The sequence below is a fragment of the Phasianus colchicus genome, chromosome 1 (genome assembly GCF_987193195.1).
Source record: "Phasianus colchicus chromosome 1, bPhaCol1.hap1.1, whole genome shotgun sequence".
In the NCBI taxonomy this organism is placed as follows: Eukaryota; Metazoa; Chordata; class Aves; order Galliformes; family Phasianidae; genus Phasianus; species Phasianus colchicus.
The window spans coordinates 56,656,732-56,676,076 of NC_143436.1; the positions used below are offsets into that span (position 1 = coordinate 56,656,732).

Genomic DNA, 19,345 nt, shown 5'->3' on the forward strand with positions numbered 1-19,345 from the left:
GGTACAAGAGCAGTACAGACTCAGCAGTATGGAGAATCATAGAATACCCCAAGTCAGAAGGGATGCATAGGGGTCAGGGGTACTGATTTTGGTCATTGCATCGCACAGAGCTGACAGCACCTTTCAGGGCCCTTAAGCATGGTACAAATAAGGCCTGTTTCTGGGCATCTCTGTCTCCAGCTGAGTTTTCGTGTCTCCCCCTCATTTACCAGCCCCTTTCCCTTCCAAGAGCAGCACAGAAGATACAGACTCCACACAGCCGTGTGAATTCATTCATGTAGTATTTACCCACATATAGGGAACAACAAGGGATTAGATTAAGGTCACAAAGTGCCACAGAGAGGAAAAAACAGCCTTCTGGATTATGGAAGCCAATTGGGCTATCTGTGTCCATTCGAAAATTCCAGTCCAGATCCAGGTGCAAGCTTCAGCCATGGCAAGCACAAAATCTCACATCCTTGCTCAGAGATAGGGAAGAGAAGCAGCAAAGGAGACAAACATGGGGACACGTTCCAGGCACGTGGCAGGAGAATTGCAGAGCCTGGCAGGGTGCAGGCTGTGCTCCTTGCAGCTGGAGCTTCCCTCGCCAGGGCTTGGCATTTATTTTTATCCTGGCGATCGGGCTGAAGTGACTGCCACCATCACAGCTCCATGGGTCTGCGTCACCTCGCTGCTGCTGATTAGCAGCATCAGTATGCAACTTCATTAATGCGAAATGAAAGCTGTAAATAAGGGATCCCTTTTATAGGATGCTCCTGGAAATGAGAAGTGCTGTGATATTAGTAAGAAACCAGACTCTCCTGCCTGGAAGTACAGTGCCATTGCTACTGTGGGATGCTCAAAATGCTCATAGCTCTTGGCAAGCTTGCCAGAAGAAGGTTGCTAAAATCTTTTCCCACCGTGTTTCCCACCAAGCTTGGACTGTATCAGTCTGTGTTTTGTTATCCATGTTTAGACTGTGACATTTTCACCAAAGCTTGTTTTGTCTGCGCTCATTAAAGCACAGTATGCCTGACTGACCTCATGTGATGCTGCAGCAGACATTTCCTGTGTGTTTCAGCATATTTCTGTGCCTGGCCTTTCTGAGGGCCTGAGAGACACAGTGTGAGAGCAACCCCATCTTGGGTTCTTTGCACCTCATTCAGTACCAAACTTCTCTTTTTTTTTTTTTTTTTTTTTTTTTTGTGAGAAAACTCAGCAGGTTACTATTTCCAGAACACCGGATTACTATTTCCAGGGAAGGTGACATCTGGGAGATTGCAAACTTTGTCTTTCCAAACTCTCCTTGCAGCCATCTACGCAGCGTTCACTTATATAGATCTGTGTGATCATATTACTTATATTTGACAGCATTACCTATTTTTTTCGGTGCAGTGTGAGAAGAGGTAAAGCTACAAGATGGCTGGGGATAAGCAGACAATGTTACTCCAGCTATATAAGGGACAGCCTTTTCTGTCTTTTATTAATAAATAAATAAATAAACCAAAAGAACGGAAGGAAGACAGATGTGCTCAGCACATATCCTGATTTCTAGTCTGGAGCTGGAAGCAGCTTCCCTTGACAGACAAGCAAGCAATTTCTAGGAAGCAACAGGAAGTTAAAGCGTGGCAAGGCTGCAGCCATTTCATACAAGATAAATGGAGATAGCACAGCGTGCTTGAAGATGAGGGATACGACCGAGAAGCTACACAGAAAAATAGGGCTCAGAGAACATGAAGGAGAGAGCAAGCAGCATAGTACTGCTTTCTAGCAAAGCAGGGGGGACCAATCTGAGTAGTGAAAGCAGGGAGGATGCTGTGTGTCCTAGGAAGCAGGAGAGCACGTGTGCACTGCAGTGCAGGCTCCAGGGAAGATTTGGGGATGGGGGACAAAAACATGTGTGCAACCATGTGGAGAAAATGAAACTGGGGAGATGTTGAAGGATTCAAATATAATTTGTGATAAGATGACATGGTAAGATACAGCAACCTACAAAGCAGGTTGGCTGTAATAAAACCAGAAGTGTAATGAAGTCGCTAGTTCCATGCTCATCATTGAAGCTCACATAAGCAAACACTCTTCTAGAAAGCTAAACAAACCTATGTGATCCAACTTCTGCCTCTCATAAAGCATTTCTGACCTCAGCGAAACAGAGACTTTTATTTTTCTTCCTCCGTGAGACCTGCCATCAGGGTCCAAAAAAAAAACAAACATCCATAAGGCTGCATTGCCACAATATTCATCTCATCTGTACTTTGCTATTGTGACCAGGACTCAAGTGTGACTAGAGATTTTCACATCTCCCATTTGGGTTAGCTATTTTAGCCCTAAAGGAAAGAAACAGCTCTCAGAAAACACTGAGCATCTCTATCTGCTGAAAAGCCATGTCCTGATGCATATCTTCAAAAGAGGCATTGGAAACAGAAGCATTCAAAATCAGTAGGCTGTTTCTGTTTGTTTTAATTCTGTACTTTATCTTTGATTTCTTCCTAGGCAAGACAGCTCATCTGCCTCCTGTATATACGATCAGCAGCGGTGAACGATACAATGTTTTGTTTCTGCATGTCTTTGAAATAAACGTACACATAATTTTCTTTCTGTCCATCCCATCTTAGTGGCATTTTGATCTTAAATCAATGAGAGTGCTGCAATATATTGCATACCATCACTTTTTATTCCTTTGCTCTGCTTACATTAATGCAGATCCATGCATTTCTGGAATCGTACCGTCTTAATATTAGAATATTTTAATTCCTCCAAGATAGATAAGACTCAATATACTGATTTTCTGCATTGTAAACATAACACAATGGAATGAGTAAGCCAAATTGAGTTTTGCATAACAAACCACACAGGCACACACTGCTTTCTTAAATAAGAAACAAGGCATTTTAACTTGGCCGTGACTACAAGCCCAAAGATACCTGAAGTATAAGCAAATGAAAGCAAGGTTTGATGAGTGGGAAGCCATGGGCACACCACACCACTGCTTCATGTGCTACGAACTCAGAGCTGCCAGCCAACCCCAGACAGCCTTACTTGGGGACAGGGGGGCTTGCCAGGCTGGCCATGAGGGGGGCAGGCACTGGGATTTGCTTTTCTTTCCTGATCTGCCTTCAAAATACATTGAAACAAAGGAAAAGAGGATAGTAACCACCTACTGAGCTCCTGGGAATGTACTTTTTTTTATGCTACAGCATACAAAATGCAGTCAGGCGAGATTCATTTGTTTTAAATCCTTGCATACCTATGATAGTGTACTTTTTTCCTATACGTTTTTAAGACCTACACACACACAAAATCGCTTAATTTTGTTAATGCAATATTAAATGCACACTAAGCCCAATAAAAGTCATTTCCCAACACTGTATGCATTTATCATGAAACCACTAGCAGAATTCTTTACAATAAAAATGCTAGCCGTACACATGACCAAACTAAATTATCTCGGGAAATGGCTAATATCTGACCATGTGGAAACATTAGAAAGCAGGGCTTTGTTATAGGACTAGAAGGAAAAACTGTCTTTTTTTTTTTTTTTTTAAGAAAAATTCTAAAGATAAAAATATTTTTAATAGGAAAAAAAAAAAAGCTGCAGCTCCAGGAAATTTTCCTCAATCAATTCAATCTGTCGTGCTGGACCTTAAAAACCCATTAAAAACAACCATGATAAATTTCCCAGCCTCTTTCAGTGCATCACGCAGAAGACAAAGGAAACTGCAATTCAACAGAGAAAAGAAAGAAGAGAATGGAAAAAGCTGATAGAGTGTGCATCAGTGGTAGCAACATCCTCGCTCACAACAACAGGCAAATCTGCACCACAAAGGATGGTAGGAACAGAGGGGATGTGTGCAGCTGACAATGGCACTCCAAAGTAATGACTTCCAGGAAAATCGGTTCTTACAAATGGACAGCACGCTGCTGGGAAGCAGTTGAGTCACGACTTTCATAACATTACAAATTATTCCAGCCTAAAAATTGAAGAGCAGGACATACAGCCCCGGTAAGACAACTATGGGGATAATATCCTATTCAAACTGCTAATGTGAACACCTGTTTTCCATTATTAAACCTCACTGAATCCATGCAAGTTCGAGGGTTTGACCCAATATTTAATGCATAGTCGTACACAGAAGATCATATTTCAAATAATATCAGTAAGAATGGCCTAGTTGACCTATTTTTCCATTGAACTCCTTGTATGCAATAACACTTGTAACAAGTACACTTTGTTTGCTGCTGCTTTATTTTTTTTCCCCTGAGCAGGACTTGGGGTGGATTTTATAGCAAGTTGTTTCAGGATAAGTATGTGCAATCTGAATCCCTAATCACGATGGGGCTCATTTACTCCTCTTCATGGACCTGCCTTCCATCCTCTAGCAGCAAGTCCTGTGCACCTACCTCCTTCTGAAAGGTGAAGGACAGCCCCAGCACAGAGAGTCACACCAATGCTGGGACCCCGGCCCCATGCACACACTGCACACGTTCAACCTCTGCTCATGACTGCTTTAGACAGCTATGCTGGGCCCACGTGTGGTCACCCTGGGACAACAGTGAGACGTAGGCTGAAGAATTCCTCTTCTTTGGCTCAGTCGCAGCTGCTTGGCTAAAGGCCTCTGGACTCCTGGGGACTTGCCTCATTTCTGAGCTGTCTGAGTAAATGTTATCATCCAACATTGCTTTGCTATATTACTTCCCAAGCCCATTGAGTCTCTGATGCCTGCTGGAACTGTTTCCAAGAACCCTCCCCTTGAGATGGTAGAGTACACATGCAACATCACTATTTGTGCTTCATACTTCTGAGCAGAAAATTTCTGAACCAAAGCTTGCATTTTTAATTGATCGAAGTCTACCTAAGAAAGAGGTAAAATAAGTTGAAAGTAGATCAGTGTAAACAATACACATTCCTTCTAAACATAAAGTTGTTAGGGCAAGATCAAATCACTTCATCCTCATGTAGCAAGAGAAGCATAGCAGAGATGCAACTCACTGAATTTATGCACAGCCCCTATAAACAAAGCAAAAAAAAAAATACAGACAGCTGTGGGATGAACCATCACTGAAGTAAATATATTGATCTATCAAAAATGATTGAAGACTGACAATAAAAAGGTTATACATGCTATAAAGAAAGAGAAGGCAAAAACAAAAAACCAACCCACTGAAAAACTCCCACCTGCATTCACAGGGAAAAATGGACTGGAACAATAAAACACAATGGCAGTGCCTGTACATCTTTGATAGCTGCCCCTCCCAAAAGCTGGAACAATTTTGCTATAAACCCAGCAAATGAAAATGTAAATGTATGAGCAATTGTCTGGGGAATTCAGATACCTCGGGTCCTGTAGGCAAAGAAGGAAGGGAGAAGGCACCACTTTTAATATTTGTACTTATTGATCATGCTCTCCACACCTGAAGCCTGCTCAATCCAACAGAGACCTCACAGTTAAATATGCAATGCTGCCTTCAAGGTAGTTTCAGTGCTGCTAGCAAAAGCCTCTTCCCCTCTAACCCCAGCACAACCCATTACTTCGATTCCCCCAGAAAGAGGGCAAGTGGTGACAGCCTGCAGATTTTGAAGGTGCCAGCCAGAGCACATCATGTGAATAGAAGCCTGCAGAAACGCAGTATTCAGAATGGCAAGTTCAAAGATGCATGGGATGGGGAATTATTCAGAATGCAACATCTACAGCAGTCATACGTATGTATAAACACAATAGTGTATCAATCATCAGGGGCTACTTAGAAGTCTAAAAGTTCTGTTTCTGTTTAAGTATTTCGCTAAGAAAATCAACAGCAACTATTTTCACAAGCCCAGTTCTGTTTTTCACTATTGATGAAAATCCAGTTGTGCTCGTTACTGCACAAAAGCAAACAAAATGCCATTGTCTCAAGAGAAATTTAGGTCTACAGTAAAAATAAATTTATTCACTCCAAGTATTAATCTTACAATTTTGCAATACATTTATCTGCCTCAAAAATCAGAATTTAAATTATTTTAATAGAAAACAATTCAATAATTAAAGGTCAACATTTGTCCATGTGATATTACACTACTATCTGATCTGCTTTAATCCTTGCCTCTTTAGATTTGCTGCTTGTAGACTTACTTGCTCCTCCTCCTATCCCACGCACAGCTTATTTATTACCTGATGGACCAAATGGACAGTTAGTGAAAACAGAAAATCATTAAGCTGCTTTCACACTACTTTGTTTTGCTCTTCAGAGTATTTCATATGATGTTCCATGGGATAAGAGATCCTCAAGAACCAAGATCCTCTTATAATGTCATTTCTAAAAGACACTGCAGCAATTCCCAGTATCCTTGCCAAACCCTTTTTCAATAAAATAGATTCCAGCTTGAGAGAAAAGCTTGGATTATTGCTCAGTGATAAAATGGCTACTGCAAGCCCTCGCAGAGTCAGAATATTGCTCCCAACTCATTCCTTTTTCTGTAAACTACTTTGAGATGTCTGGATACCAAACCTGATTTTATTCAATAGGTATCATCATTCAAAAATCCAAGTTAAATAACATGAGAGAAAACTAAAACCATTGGGTCAAATCCTCGTATAGTCATGGCTCTATGCTTTAATGGAGCTACACTGAAGTAAACAATATCTTGAATGTTCAGAGCACTACTTTCAAGCTTGCTTACATAGGAGAAGAGAAGAGATTCCGGGACAAGAAGTGGTTTGAATTTTAATACAGTTAGAGTAGGAAAAATTCCTATGGGAGCATACTTGTACCAGTATAACAATTGCTGGAGGAATTGATCACTTCTGTCTTTGATTTAGTTTGTGCCATTCTGGAACTTCTGTGTTTATACATGGGATGAGGTGTGGGTTTTTTTGACATGATGGTAGCAGTTTAATTACACCTGTACAATTTTATCAGTATGACTAAAATAAATCCTCCTTCAAGACAAGTCTTCAGTTTTGCTACCAAATTTAATGGAAGGAAGGAAAGATTCACAATCCCCCGGGTAATGATGGCTCAGCTCATTCTACACTCCCCAAACCAGGAAAAAAAAAAAAAATAGCATAACAGCTCAAAACAACTTTTTTCCCTGTAGTGGGCTGCACTTTTGCCTATTGCCTGATGAAATCATAGCCAGTTCGCTACCAGCAGAAGGTCTGACATAAAGCAGACTCTAGGGAAGGAAGAGAGGTAGTCAAAGAGAGAAAAAGGGTAACGTGAAGATGGTGCCAAACCAACAAAGAAAAAGGGGATATTTTGCTCCTTTTACAACTAATAAAACATAGTAGACTAAAATTGATCCCCAGACTAATAAGGTAGAGGAAAAACTAAAACCAATATATGACAAAACAATAAAAAAGTAATGAAGAGATTTATGGAAGTACATAAAAACCTTGGAATGACGTAAAAATTTTCAGGTCATATTACTGTTTTCAGCTCAACATGGATAAGAAAATAAAGGAGGAACAAAAATTCGAGTATGGGGGAAAGACGGCACAGGGCAGAAAAGGATAGGGGGAAGGAAGGAAGAAAAGAAAGCCAGAGCAGATGTCTAGAGAAAAAAATACAACCAGAAGCATGAAAATGGTGTCTACAAAAGAAATTTATCAAGATAAAAATTAAAACAGAAAACCAAGCACCCCAGAGCCATACTGGTGGAACTATCTAAGGACAAGAGGCAGTAATAGAATTGCAAGTGTCCCTGCATATACCTGGGCACAGCAGCTGTGGTAATCCTCAAAGAGGACAATATGACACTTTCTAAGAAAATAAGAGGCAACCACCCCCAGGACCCACTCCTTCACCACAGTTGGGTGCCCTTGCAGGTGGAGATCTTACAAGGCCTTTTCTAAGAACTCCCCCGCACGCAGAGAGCTCTGACCAGAAGCAGCCTCCTGGAGTTCCTGGCAGAAAACTGGGATGTGTGGCTGGCTGCTGGTTTCCAGCCTCTTCCCTGCACCCTTCTCCTTGTTAGGGAAGGGAAATCCTTTTTGCTTGATGCTTCTCATGGCGTTTGAGAAGGTAGACATGAGTTGTTCTGGATTTCTTTCTGCTGCCACAAAGAAGGGTAAACTGGCAGCAGGAAGCAAACTGGAAAGGCAGTAACCTCAAGAAGGGGAAGGGGCTGAGGGTGATGATGCATTTTCCTCCTTCTGTGTGAAGAAAGAGGAAATGATTCAGGAGTTTCCTTTAAAATTTACCTTGTGTGGCACAGGAAACACCGCAGTACATACATAATCAGATACATAGCCAGTGAAGTCAGTGACCATTAATAGCTACTGGGCAAGATATATTATATGCATCTGCTACAGGTTTGCAGCAGTACTTCTGGATACTACAGAAAATTCTAATAAAGCATCGATTTTGCTGTGCATATTATATAATACTGCTACTTTCCTATATTTTCAAATAAGATACTAAAAGAACGACCCAGATTTTTCAGTCTTTAAAGCCCTCAGCACATTTCTTTCCAAATGGTGGAAAAGAGAAAAAATTACAAGGTGGATTTCACAGCCTGTTAAGAGACTTAAGGAAGGCAGGTTTTGGTAGATGGTGAAAAGTATAGATTCAAGGTGAAATTAAATGCAGTAAACTAGTTTTTGTAATTACGGTGTTCACTCAGAATATTCCCTCCTCCTCCCTTAAATTAAGATGATACATGCTGATATGTGGGTACCGATCAGAAGTGTCACACAATAAGATGAGGCAATCTGTTAAGCAGTGACATCCCCAACCCTTTAAAACGACGATTATAAGCGCTAATTAGCTAAGAAGCAGGCAGTACAGATCAAAAGATCACCTGTGTTATATATTAGATGTAAAACACTACTCAGACAGCATGTTTTCTAAAGAAGTAGTTTTCAAATAATCTTAACCTTGAGCTCACAAGGATTATGCTTTAACAGCTGAGTGCAACGCTACCAGTGTGAAAGAAAATGTGGGCTCTAGGAGCCACCTTCCTGGGAGCAAGCAGAGGTGAAACCTGCACTCAGCCACAGCTGCAGACGACGAAGTAGAAGTAGACCATGATTCTGTCAAGTTCCTCCAATGCTGACGTATGTTACAAGGGCCTGCACTGCTGCTTCAGAGCTGATGTAGCCCTGGCCAACATCATAGAGCCTTTCCATGTCCAGCCAACACCAACTCCACAGAGATGTCCTGACCAGGGAACTTCCCTCTGTGCAAACACTAATTCACTAAAGCTACAACCACATCAGATTACACAGAAATGAGCATTAGGAACATAGTACAGCTGACAGACGCTCTCTTTTGTTGCCTTGCCAAGCACATATAAAATATCCATCTCCTTTGGTTATATTTCACACTCCCTTTCCAGAGCTGTGAAAGATTACATCAAGTCTTAGACTTACATCTGCTTGGACAGCTGCAATAAAGCCATGGAGCAGTGAGAGATGCAGGAGAGAAGCTTGGAAAAACTGCAATAGGGCACATGCCTGCACTGCAGTCAGTCCAGGAAAATATCTGAGGTCTCAGAGGAGACAGAAGGTTTTGATGCATCACTTGCATCAAACTTTCCCATCCAAATGGCTTCACCTGCACTGAAGGCTGGGACCATGACATTTCAAAGGGCCTTTGAGTACTATGTTTGTGAATACCCAGAACAAAAGGGTCCTTGGAACTGAGACTGCAAGAGACTATAGTGACAAAATAAAAAACAGTCTTCACAGAGTAGACAAGCCGATGCTGTATGGATCTTGTGGGAGGTCATAGTCTACATTCAAGATTTTCTCCATGGCTAGGAAGAGCTCATAAATGAATGCCTTCAACATTACAAGTACACAGAGCATCAATTTGCAATGTCCCAGAAACCAAAGCATATTTGGAACACACCAGAATTAAACTAGTCAACTAATTTACCATAAATTCTACCTATGAACTGCATTCCACAGGCCACCGTACACCAAACTTAAACTGTTCATAATGAGCGGCAGCCCACAAAACCCATTACAACTGCAACAATAACACTAGACTCCAATTCTCTGAACAGAGTGGCATGCCACCTTTTGGGTAAACCTCTGGGCACTAGTCTCATAAAAGACTACATCTTCAAGACCAATTAGCTCTAGATAGAAGAGAAACTGGTGATGATATTTCTCTAAGTAATTCTCATGAGTTGTTCCAGCAGCTTGATTTAACTACTGGGACTAAATGCAACCAATACCTAATAATGGTTAAGTGTGGGGAGTTGGGTGGAAATGTACTGTTGCACTGTGGCACTGAATTTTAGCCAGAAAAATTGCTAGGTTTGGGTTCTTTTTAAAAAGACTTATTAAAAACAGGCTACTGTTAGCAAATTCTAGAAGCGTTGATTAAAAACAAAAGGGAGGGTTGTGCTTTAAGAGTTTAACAGAAGAATATTAAGATTCCCCTATTGTTCAGTCAATTCTTGAGATAATCTTTTCCATCTCAGAGAGAACGGCTAGCACATTACTCAGAGGAACAATAAAATTGTCTACATGCAAAGTGCTGTCAAAAGAGAGGGTGGAGAGGAGGGAGAAATATTTTTCTCCCCATTAACTTCTTTCAGCTACAATAAACCTAGGTGTTTATGTGTACCAACAGCAGTTAAAATATTTTTCAGCACAAATGTAATTGTTTCTCTTACACTGCTGACTCATCAGGGTAGATAAACTTCTGCCTAACTTGAAGCAAATTGAGTAGCACCATTGACTTTAATGGTATTACTCTTGTTTTCAAAGTTAGAAACATGTTTAAGGGTTTTCTGTGTGATGTCCACAGGTTGTGAGAATTTAGTGGAAAGAGAGAATTATTTCACAACAGCAGTTAAAGGTGTGTTCAATAATCCTTTAAAGTCAAAGGGTCTTATCAAAATACAGAAATGAAAAGACTGTGAAGAAGAGAATCCTGACAGATTCTGAAAGCCTCAACTCTGGCCAAAAAATTGTTTGGCTTTAAGAAAACAAAAATCCGAGCAAGTGAAGCTACCAAAAATCTTTATCAGGTTAAATGCAAGATAGAGATTATGAGGAGTCATAGGTCAGATATAGGAAGCTTGCTTTAATTCTCTCTCCTTTGCTTGCCCAGGAATGATATTCTCTAACTGAAATATGAAAAGTGAATTACCTAAATTGTCAAAATACAGAAAGGGCCACAGGAGAGGTAGTAAGTCCATTAGACTCCCAGTGTAAAAGAGGAAACCAAACATGGTAAAATTGTTTAATAAAACTAAATTAATTCTTTGTATGAGCCTTCAGAGACAAAGATGAGAATACCTGCCCAGGGATTACTGTGGAGAGACACTAAGAGTTGAATAAAGCTGAATACCAAGAGGTAAAAAACACAACGGCAACAACAAACAAACAAACAAACAACAACAATAAGCTTGTGAAATCAAAATGGCAGCAAAAACATTGCTTCTTCAGATAAATTAAGTGCATGATGAAGACACCAGTTGCTCCTGCAGGATGAAATCCTGCCCTTGTCCACTTTAGGTCCTCAACACCACGTTTAAGGAGAGAAACTGACTCATGAAAAGTTCCAGGCTTTCAAATCCCAGAAAAGCATGTCACTCTTCTGTACACAGAAGGGGAAAGGCCCAGATCTCTGCAGGGAATGACCGGTGTGCCTCAGCCCTGCTGCAGAGGCCAGCAGCCACAGCAAGAAAAGCCTGTTTTTTGTCCACAACCATTTGACTCAGGACTCATCTGCAGGAATGCTAACTAGTGCCATCTGCAGCAACCATTTTTTCAGGAGAGGAGAAGTCAAGCATTAAGACAGAACAAACTCCAGCTGCATAGACTTCTGAAAAGCTGTCAGCTGCCAGTGTAGCTTACAATCACAACTAAGCCCTGGACACATTTCAAGCTAGTGACTGGCTGCATGATCTATCCTAATCCTTTAAACCACCCAACCATTTAAGTGACCAGACTCAGTCTTGGTTCCAATAATGATCTATTAGGAAATCATTCAAGTCTGTAATCAAAAAAAGAAAACAAACAGAAAAACCCAAAGATCAGATAATGTATAATTTTGTAAACACCTGAATTCTCTGCCCTATGTTAAGTTGCTTTCTTTGTATTACTTTAAAATGTGTTGAAGTAACCTGCTGCAAAACAAGAAGGGAACAGAACTCCATTCACATCCGTGTTCTCACAGAGTGCTCCAGGAGTACACAGGTGAACCCATTTTTCTACCTGTATCTTGACATGTTTTCTGTGATACTGTGCTGATCGTGGGATGCTAATGCAGGAAGCCAGCAGAATATCTGCACAGGTAGCTGCAGTTTGCTGCCGATGGTTTCTCTGAGGACTGACACTGGCTTAAAACCAGATCTCAGAAACATTCTCATTAATACCTTCCTGCCGTCAGAAAATGCAGATTTTGAGCTTGTTGACTTCCCTTAGCAGTACATAACCTGAAAGCCCTGAACTCAAACGCTATGCTGCCTCATTTGTAGGAGTGGTTTAATCTAAGCTCCCTCTTCTTGCTTCTTTTGAACCAATTTCTTCACCGCCGCTTTATACTTTGTTCCTGTCCTGGTTAGCACCTATTCTACTACACAGTTAATCAGAATTCTCACAGAAGGTTGAGTTGAGAGTTCAAGTGAAGGAAGAGTAAGAGTAGGGTTTGATGTCATGCAAGTTGTTTCAGATGCAACAGAAAATGAAGAAAGAGCACCACCCCTCAAATTGCGCCAAATTTAAAGCTTTCATTCTTTATTATACACAGCAAGATCTACATTATCAAGTCCTACATTCTTCCTCACATCCAAACGCGCTGCCGTGGCTGAAGGCAGAATAGATTCACTGATCCCAGAAGCAGTTACCTGCCTTGTGGCTGTGTTCTATTTTCTCATCATTTGCTGGTGGTGTATTGTTGGGCCAATAATCTGTTATTTATTTTGGCACTATTCTCCCCCTCCAAATCACCAGTACTCACAGTACTGTTAAGTCATAATGATGCAAACACAGTAAGAGGGCACATGCATACAAAGCATGTATGTAAAGTAAAAGCAAATCACTGCCTATACAGCTGTGATAACATATTAGCAATTGCCATCTGACTCTATCAAGCACACTACCCATTCATTTCTCCTCTTCACCCCAGAAGTTCTTTATTTCTTTGTCTCCTCTTACCAGCTATTACTTACCAGTAGTCATGGTCTGCAATTGAAATAAATCAGTTGGATTTAGTGGGGTGAAAATAAAACATCAAAAAAGAATTTCCTAAAAATAAGAGACAAAAGTAACCGAAAACAAGACTACATTGCTTTCCAAACAGGATATCGTTCACTTTGTATTTTTGCTTTGGAGAACCAGCACATACATTTTAGACGATAGATTTTAATTTTTTTTTAAATAGAAGATGCTCAAAAATACAGCTAAACCTAAGCTTATCACTCTGATGCATGAACTACCACAAGCGGTGTCAGTGGCATGGCTTTTCCCCAGAAATGTTCCACCTCTACTTTTGCAGCAACCAGAGCTGTTTGTTTCCCCCTCGGCCTCCATCTTGGGCCACCCCTGTATGAAAACAGACAGCTTTCACGGCACACACTCACATCCAAAGACAATTTGCATTGTCTCTCCATATAAAAGAGTAATACCATCACCTCTCCTTTGGATCAGCACACAGGAGTGAAGAAAAAAATGCTTTTGTGACCTACAAAAGCCTTACTTGAAATAATTCTCTACGACTTGAGGCCTTTTGGAACGGAAGGGATATATTGTTTTGACTTGATTAAAGCTGAAAAGTTGATTTGACATCTTGTTGTCAAGGAAACCAATTCACACACAAAAGAAAACAGTTGTGATGGTATCATTCAGACTATTCAAGTGACCTTAGAAAGAAAAAAAGCCTTCAGTTCCAAAGATTTGTATTCAACTCACTTCACCACGGTAGAAATAAAGATCATTGCTCTTTATGCTTATTGGAAAGCAGTTTTCAATCTGGAAAAAGCAAAATGCCACATCTTCTGATTGCCAGATCCAATACTTTGCTGGTGTTGTGCACATAAGCACACCTACCATTTACTGCCTATTTCAAAGAACCACAAACATAATCAAACAGATGTATAGAGAAGGAGAAAAAAATTCTTTAATTGACAGAAGCATGATAAATACCCCTCTGACACATACCACACACCTATTGAACATCAGCTCTGTAAGTCAGGTTTCCAAATGTCTTCCTTCAACTACAAATCAATCTTACCTCAAGCACAGCAATGTCTGAGGCCAACTTTGTTTTCCTGGGAAATATCAAAGGGAGCATTTATTCCCTGCCAGCATCCCAGATCTCTCACAGTAATCACAAATGAAGCTTTTCAAGCACACAATAAATGGTACGCAGATACACTCAATCTGCCCAACTACTGGATCCCAAGGAGGGATGGTTGTTCTTGCTGACCACTACCACCACCATCCAGCTTAGTAACCAAAGCAAAGAAGCTTCATTCTCTGACAACCATGGGTAGACTGGAAAAACAAAACTTTTTATCTATCTGCTCAAAGTCTGTAATTATACATTTCTGTCTCCCATGAGAAAGCCTCCTCTGCCTGGTCAAAAGAACAGACAACTAAATAGCAACTTGTCTCAAATTCAGCTTAGAAAAAATAGGTATGATATTAATAAGGAGGGAAATATGCTGAGGAAGGAATGTCACTGTTCCTACATTATTGTTATTTAACGTCATCACACCAAAGGTCATGGAGATAATAAGCTTCAGTCATTTTCCATTTGTTACACAACATACAAATTGCTACAGTGTTAATGAATATATTTCTCCACTCCTGGTCAGGCAAGACAATGTATAATTTTCTCTTAGACAAGTACCTAACCCTTGGAATTCATTATTCCCACTACTTCTTCCAGGACTTTGTCCTTAAGGCTGAACGTAAATGCCACAAGAAGGCTGTGACTGGGGCTTTCTATGGCTGGTAGAAGTTGTTTGTTGTTTTGGGGGATGTTTTTTATTTTTTAAGTGGAAGACCATCCAAAGCATATGAATATTATTTATGAACAAATACTCAAATACAGCCATATCTTAAAATCCTTGGAGAACACTCGGAAAAAAAATTGATATTGTATATACTTCATGGATACTATTTGATACCTAAATATGAAAATAATATTTATGCTAGAAGCACCAGCTGACCACAGCAATAGGAATTCCTGTAAAGCAACTGCATTTCCAGTTAAAACCACGAAAAATGGAAAGCAGATCTTGGAAAAGAAATAATATTCACAGAAACATGGAAGTGCTGGGATGAAGGACCTTCTTCACTCCTAATAACCTGCTAAGGGAGCACAACTGAACTTTAGAGAGAGGAATGCCTCATCTCTAAACTGTATTTCATTGTATTTTAAGATTAACATTTCTTCATAAATATAAATAGCAACAGCTGAGCCAAATTCACACTATTTCATAAATTGGGTAGGTTCTGTTTGTGTTATTTTTTTTAAGAAATTAAGTTATTATTTCTGCTCTTCACCATAAATAGAAAGAGTGTGCAGATGAAAAAGGAAAATTGTTGCAGGTAGCTTTGTATAGCTCTGGGAAAAAAAAAAATTATATGGGAAGAATGAAGTCCAATACCAAATGCTGAAATAAAATAAGCCAAGGTTACTTTTTGCGTGTGATCAAATAACATCTACATCTATCACCCAGACTGAAATACTGCATTCTGCATTTTAATGAGCATCTTGTCGTGGTATATTCTCCTCTCCCAAGCAATAAACCCAAACCAAAGCAAACAGCAAGAACCACAAGAGCAGAAAACTGATGGTACAGCTAAGCTTACCCACAAATAGGTCCATACTCCGTTATGAGTTTTGTGTGGTTTTCCCAAAAGCCCTGGGTAAAAGAAAAATATCACAGTATTTTAGAACAGTGCTTAACAGAAATCCTATTACACAGTGTTGCTAACACTCACACCAAAGCACTGAACCTCAGCTAGAAGAGCCACGGTATTAACTCAATCTCATCTTGCTCCCTTGGCCCATTTCTGAACGAAGACTCTAGAAATGATGAGTGAAGGAAAAATATCTGGCAAGCCATTAAACATGTTTCCATTGGACTCCCACACTTCAAAATATGCTACGAGGTCACAATATTGGTTTTTTGTTTTGTTTTGCTTTTTTAAACTAACTTCATGATCAAGGTCCTTACTCATTTTTCTTTCAAATATGCACGTGGATGGAAAAAAATGACATTATTATTATTATAACATAGTATACGCCTTACTACACGCTAAAGAAATATAGGTAACATTGAAAGATTGTTTGGGTTTTTTTGGGTGTTTGGGTGTTTTTTTGTTGTTGTTGTTGTTTATTTGGTGGGTTTTATTGATTTCTTTTTAGTGATTTGGAATTTAGCACAAGGCAGTCTCCTGAGAGATTCTATAGAATAGTAAGCAGATTTATTTTAACAAACTTTTGGAATTTACACCGTGCTTGATTTTCATAATTGATGAAAATTGGTATCCATTTATATAAATCTGTCTGCTGCTGAACTACACTGTTAGTGCCCTAAATTAATTCAAATTGATTAATCTGAAAGAAGGTGTGTAAAATTTATTCCCAAAAGTGACTATGAAGAAATCTGTTTTTAACAAAACTGCAATATTTGAAAGTCATACTGCATTGTGTTTGTAACTTATCTATGGAAAAATAACACATTTGACTGCATTAATCTGCATTTATATTAATTCAAGATAGACTATTGTGATCTATCTTCATTTTTCAAAGAAAACTCACTGGCAGAGTAGAATGCTTACACCTCATACTGAAGCTTTCTTGTTTTTAAGACATGCTGCAAAATATTAGCTAGAACAATATAAACTATTATAAATATATTAAATACAGGCATAAATAAACAAGACCTCATAACATGCATGCACACTAAAAAGAAAACCTGTTAATCGTAAGTAGCTACCTCATTTATCACCCTTGGGTGCTAACTTAGCAGCCAGATGAGTAAAGTACTTGTCACCACCTTTATTCCTCCTTTTATAAAGCCACTCAATTCTTTCTTTTTAACAGAAGTGTGCTTTTTTATTTGATTGCTTTTTGATGGTTTGGTTTTTAATCCTGGAGTTTATATGTTTATTTATTTAATGGGACAAAATGTTCCCCAAAGCCCACTCAATTCCAACCTCAGCAGGGCTGCCCCCCAGCAGCTCAGGCTGCCCAGGGCCCCATCCAACCTGGCCTTGAGCCTCCAGGGATGTGGCACCACAGCTTCTCAGGGCAGCTGTGTCAGTGCCTCACCAACCTCTATTTAAAGAATTTTCACCTAACATCTAATCTAAATTTCCCCTCTTTTAGTTTGACGCCATTCCTCCTTATCCTATCACTATTAAAGTGTGAAAAGTTGGTCCCCCTCTTGTTTCTAAGCACCCTTCAAGTACTGGAAGGCTGCAATGAGGTCTCTCCAGAGCCTTCTCCAAGCTAAACAAGTCCAAATACCTCAGTCCTTCTTCATCCTTTGGCTAAGCTTCCCTGCGGACTGCAAGAACACACGTACGTATTGCCCTCTGTATGAGTTCAACATTTACAAGAAACCTGTGCTTCGAATGATTCTGTGAAGAAGCCTTCTAGAAAGCCAGCTTCTTGGAAGCATTCTGACTTGCTACCATAGCAGGGTCAGACAGAGCACATTTCAAATCAGTCCTGTTAACCGATAACTGGTTTTCCACCTCACAATCTCCTAAATGATAGCACTGGCTTAAAATTAACTACACTTCTCCCACCTCGAAGTACAGACCTGAAGGACAGGAGGAGGGACGGAGTTGAAAAATAACCAAGATAGTCAGGACAAAGCATTCTTGGGAGCAGAGGCAGCCCTTGTTTGCCACACCTTAGGACACACCATCATCCCACTCTGCCGTACAGCCCCAGCACTACCTGTCCCCACCAGCCACCCCAGTCCTGCTGCTGTCCTGGTCCCACTCTGAGGGTCCACATGGTGTGGTGAGCATCCAAAAGAACACCAGTCTCACCAAGCTGCTGGTGAAACACCAGTACACTGCTTGCACCAAGCTCTGAGAGGTGACAGTGACCAGAGCACAGGCAAGGGAAAATATGTGTGCATCTTTGTCTGCAGCCAGGAAGATAGTAAGGAGATACATTTGAAAAGGAACAGGAAGAGAAAGCTGAAGAGACAAAAAAGTAGTGATGAAGAAAGCATTACTGCATTTGATAAAAGCTTCAGAAATACTACAAAAGGAGTATTTCTTTATTTGCTTATTATTTGCAGTTATATATCAAAATCAACAGCCCTATCCAAGTCCCTGAGAGATTTTCTGCTGACTTCCACAGGTATAACCTTTCAGCTGGATGGAAATGAGGGCAAAGTGAAGCACTAACATGGTCCTAGATAGCCATGGAAAAAAGCCAATGGACCATCTCAGGTACACAGTCAGGAGATAAGTCACATCCACATAGGCCTGCCAGATTTGTAGCATCATTCCTGAATACCGCTTCTAGCAGACAGGTACCTTGAGAACTTCCTCCTCTTCCTATGAGTCATGTTTGAAAACACAGCAAGCCTCATAAGTGCTGCTGGCAACTTCATTTCTGTTTTACATTACCCAATGTCAATCTGCTCCAAAAGCAATTACTGTAGGTTTGTCAAGGTTTATAATTGCAACTGTTCTACAGAAATGGAGGCAGAGACCTCTACTCATCTCCCAAAGACCACCCTGTGGGTGAGCACAAGGATGAGGAAGCAAACTGAGAAACAGTGGTTTAAACAGCCATAAGTGAGGAGCTATAATGATGTAACTTTTTATTTTTTGGGGGGGGGAGGGGAGGGGTTAGTAAGTTAGAAATAGGGAAAAATGTATTTTAGTTTTTATATATCTCTCTATATACATTTTTAAAGGAAAACAGAAGGAAACTGAAAAGCAAACCAATGTGCTATGTTATGAGATGAGACCATGCACATCAGGAAGAATTGTAACACATTAAGCAGTAACAATGAAGTGTAAAAACATAGTAAGTGATGCTGTTCCAAGACAGAAAAAATCACTTGGCCTCCTCTTTGTCTGGAAGCTGCAGAATACGAATTGTAATCAAGAACAACTCGAAAAGGGTTGGAGCAGGGTGAGGAGGGGGTATGACATCCTGCATGTGGCTCCTACATCGAGGTACCAGCCAGATGACAGTCCATTATCAAACAAGATAATACAGGAGTATGAAAAGCTTCTTTCCCTAAAGAAAGCGTATTTTACAGCATCTGGTACGCCATGGAAACAGCAGCTCAAGTGGGCTGACTGCTGCAAACCCAGAAGGCTTCTTTGTTTACATGGCTGGCGGTTGCCTCCCTACAGGGAATTTGCATTCTCCTGTTCCTTTGAGCATGCATCATCAGCTGCATCTGCAGGCAGAACCACTCTCAAGGCCA

At 40.3% G+C, this 19,345-nt stretch overlaps 1 protein-coding gene across 3 annotated transcripts in view; it reads right to left on the bottom strand.

The window, feature by feature from the left end:
• The window catches only part of TBXAS1 (thromboxane A synthase 1), a 244,181-nt gene that overhangs the window by 138,920 nt on the left and 85,916 nt on the right, over window positions 1-19,345 (bottom strand). For all 3 annotated transcript variants that reach the window (XM_031589765.2, XM_090143922.1, XM_090143912.1), the window contains one exon: window positions 15,741-15,793. In XM_031589765.2, coding sequence (XP_031445625.2) covers window positions 15,741-15,793 — 53 coding nt within the window. The remainder of the gene's footprint in view (window positions 1-15,740; window positions 15,794-19,345) is intronic.